Below are 4,099 nucleotides of genomic sequence, written 5' to 3' on the forward strand. Positions count from 1 at the left end.
TAATAAAAAATATATATAAATAAAAACGGACTTTTATCACAATTTTATTCAAAGTAAAGAAAATGCAAAGCTGAAAAGTCCCATCCCAACAATTCTTTTTTTAATAGAATGAGTTTAGCTTTTAAATGGTTCACTAATGATCATTTCTCAACCATGTTTCTCGTGCTTTCATTAGAAAAAAAGCCACTTCCCAAATATAGCCTTTGCACCTAAAAAATGCAGTGCTACTTATCTGGATTTTCACCTAAAAATACGTTGAGCTACTGGTTCTGATTTGACTCTCAACCGGTTAGGGGGATGGGGATGGGGGGATCAAAAACTACTGCTCTCTTTGTTTTCACTTTTGAGATTTATCCACCCTGAAGACTCCCTCTTCTTGGTTGGTTTTTTCTCCTACACAACCAACCGACCAAGAACCATGCACATCTTTTTCTTTGCATAACTTCTCTCCCCCCACCCCCCACCTTTCGAACTTGACATGCATGCATGTGTGTTTTAATTCTTCTTCACTTCTAAATGGGCTTATAAAGTCATATATGGTTAATATTAATATTTGTTCTCAAGGTAAAGCCAGGTTGGTGTTTTTGTTATGACCTTTATCTTTTTCCTCTCAGTCACTTCTTTTTCCAACCCACAATTTTCATCATGTAACATTTTCCCTGTTAGAAGTGGTTTAAAACAATGAAAAGAAACATTAACAAAACTTTTTCTTTTCTCACAACGTGAGAAAACTTTATTCTTACCAGTCATGTCAACAACGTCTTCTAATCGATTGAGAATATATAAAAATTAAACTTGAGAATTTTTTAGATATCGTAGTCACTCAATTTATTGTGTGATTAAGTAATATGGTCAATCAAATGATTAATTGGTACAAAGAAGATTTCTTATATGATCATTTGGCTAACTTTTTCTTTTTCTTATTTTATTTTCCACAAGGATTTAGTTGATTCCATTGAAGATTGAATGCACCACCACCAGCACCTTTTAATTAGTGGAAGGTTAATTAATTTCTGGTGTAAATATATCAACGAGCTTTATCTACATAAATTAATGCCGACCAAGGTGAAAGGCCTCCTTAAATACATATCCCAAATATTCGGTAAGTGCAATCTCCATTCTCAGAGAAATTAAATGGAAAAGTGCATTTTTCTTGACCCCATGCAAGTGAATTTATTAACATTTATATTTTTTTTCTTTAAGAGTGAGAGACATATACACATGCATTTTTAAGAACAGGGAGGGTTGAAAATGATAGAAGCGAATAATTTTATTTAGAATATTGACTAGGTGACAGGGGTTTATGCATATATATTGTTATATTTTAATTTAAGTTTTCTAGTAATTTAATTAATATAAAATTTTCAAATTGTGCAAATTGTGAGTTTGTGAAATAAATGGTATAATTATTTTGTAGAAGAGAAAGAAGAAGAATTTCAAATTGGGTTGCCAACTGATGTAAGGCATGTGGCACATATTGGATCAGATGATCCATCTGCAAATGCACCAAGCTGGGTACTATTCTCTTTCTCTCGTGTTTAATTTTTTTTAGTTCATAACTCGTCTTCCTTAAGAAAAATTAGTTTGTGTGCAATTTGAAAACTTATGCAGATGAACGATATCAAACGAGGAAAAGAACCCCCATCAGGAAACCCTACTCAGACAGTTGAAGGTTTGCACATATTTCTCTACTTATCATCTTTACTTGCTTATAGGATCGTCACGTACACTACATTCTACAAGCTAGTCATGAATCATGCATGATGCTAATAAATGGTCTATAACATGATATTTTATGCACGAGATACCGAGAGAGATATGAACTAGATAGTTTTACAATGCATTTTGGAAGGGGAGGAAAAGCATAGGTACATTTGTTTGATTTGGTTCAAGAGGATGAAAACTGGAAAGAAAATATATGAATATTGTGCTACCAATAGTTTGCGAGTTTAATATCTATACATTATCAGATAGTTTAATATTATCATTCAATCATAAATTATTGTTTGAATTATCTTAAGATAATTTATTTTAAAAATCAATAAATTTATCTTAATAATTTATCATTTTGATGGGATGATAGTATAAGTTTTTTTACATTATCAATGTATTTTATCCTTTTTCTCATAGTTTACAACAAACAAATCATGAATTGCATATTAAAATATTATTACTTTTAAATAGTCCTTAAAATAAAAAACTATAGAAATATTTTTTTACAGAACCATATAAATAATTTTTCAAGTATTGAAAATCATGTTAATTAATTCATCATGTATTGAAAAAAAAGTTTTTAAATGTTAGAAAATATATAATATAGACACTAAACTGATAAATATTCAACACTTAAAGATAATCAAAAGACGATCAAATTGATAATTTATTCAATTTACAATGTATATAATACAAGGAGTACAGTATATTTTTACTTAAAGTATCTTAAAATGTATTGAATTTAATAGTTATGCATAATCATACAACTTTATATGCTTGTTTGGGAATTATCACCAACTTTATATAACGGTCGAATAGTTTGTATTTAAAGTTTTTGAATAGCCTTCTCTCTTAAAAAAAAAATAGCCTCCTATTTCTTATTTAATATTAGTTCCTAAAAACTTAGTTCATGTTTTTACAAATATCAGTGTAAAAACACTTTACAGTTGACAGCATAGATGCAAAGAGTATTGTTTCTTACTCTATCCCATAATAAGCATCGTATAAAAAAAAAGCCTATAAATAATAATTTTTATTTTATTTTTTTAATTTAATATTAATTATTTTTTCTACTTATATTTCTTATAATATTAATGATGAACATCAAAAACTAAAATAAATTAATTTTTTCTTGGTTTATGTAAAATTCATAAGATTAATTTTGTAAAATTGTTATTCTCTTTGATTCAATTATTGATTTTTTTATTGATATAAAATAATTTAAGACGACAATTATAATGAGATAAAGAAAATATTTGATTTCTTCTTCTTTTCTTCCTCTTACACAAGTATGCCATTTTTGTAGAATGTGAGAAAAAGTCATCATCAAATTCCAAACGTTCCAAAATCCGCAACCACCTGATTCCCAAGTCCCGACACACTTCAATCGACATTGATCCTGATGCGCCCAAACAAAAGCCCATACGCCGCCACAATCGCTCCTCGGACCCCTCTGCCGACTCCTCCAACCATGAGTCCTCTAGTGGTGGCTACCGCCGTCGTCGTGGATCCAACCATGGTGTAGAGTCTTCGTCATCACAGGATATGCCACCGACTGGTGTCAAAACAAACCGAAGAAAATCAAAGGCCTCTGAAAACAGTTCGGTGAAGAAGCCTTCGTCTCGAAGATCATCCAAAGTAGATTCTCTAACTGATATTTCTATTTCAGATTTTGGGTCTGGCTCTGGACCCGAAAGTGGGCTTACAGCCATTAGGATTTAAATTGAAGTGAATGTCTATTAGAGAGTAATATAAAAAAATGTTAATAATGATAAAAAAAATTCATAACAAGGTTTCAAGATTTTAGGGTGTGTTTGATTTAGAGGATGAAAATAGAAGAGAAATTTTTAAATTAAAGTAGAATGCAAAAGGTGAAAGTCCCACATGAAAAGTACAAAATTTCTCTCCTATTTCTCTCCTCCCATCCTAAATCAAACAAAACCTTAGGGAGGGAGAGGAGAGGAAAAAACAAATGTTATTTTGCATGTTGTAAATTATTACTGGTTATGATGCAATTATTTTAATTGGAGGTGTGACTTCAATTCTTAATTTTCTCATATTTGTTATAATTTAGGATTTCTTCTAGTGTTTATAAATTTATGTATTGATATATTTTTCTTTTTTTATTGGAACTTCAATAATATTAGTCAGTCAATAACTAATTTTACCATAGTTGTAAAAAGAAGATCCTTAGATTTGTATTTCTTGTCAAACTAGTTTATGAATATTGGTTGGATAAAAGAGGAGTACTAACTACAAATTCTATATCATTAAGTGTGTGTTTGTTTGGGATGATGAATCATAGCCGAAAGTAATTGCAATTGATTTGAGATGAAAGTTGTAAGATAAAGTGTTTGGTATTGAAAATAATGTAGAGTCCCATATC

The 4,099-nt window shown here is 30.0% G+C and overlaps 1 protein-coding gene across 1 annotated transcript; it reads left to right on the top strand.

Moving 5' to 3' along the window:
• The first annotated feature begins 304 nt into the window (after positions 1 to 304).
• Positions 305 to 3,737, top strand: LOC100808922 (CRIB domain-containing protein RIC1). Its single transcript, XM_006588479.4, has 5 exons — positions 305 to 574; positions 940 to 1,102; positions 1,418 to 1,515; positions 1,612 to 1,672; positions 3,020 to 3,737. Exons 2-5 carry the CDS (start codon positions 967 to 969, stop codon positions 3,433 to 3,435), a joined length of 711 nt encoding a protein of 236 aa, XP_006588542.1. The 5' UTR covers positions 305 to 574; positions 940 to 966; the 3' UTR covers positions 3,436 to 3,737.
• The last annotated feature ends 362 nt before the right edge of the window (positions 3,738 to 4,099 follow it).

Source organism: Glycine max, chromosome 10 (assembly GCF_000004515.6).
Source record: "Glycine max cultivar Williams 82 chromosome 10, Glycine_max_v4.0, whole genome shotgun sequence".
Taxonomy (NCBI): Eukaryota; Viridiplantae; Streptophyta; class Magnoliopsida; order Fabales; family Fabaceae; genus Glycine; species Glycine max.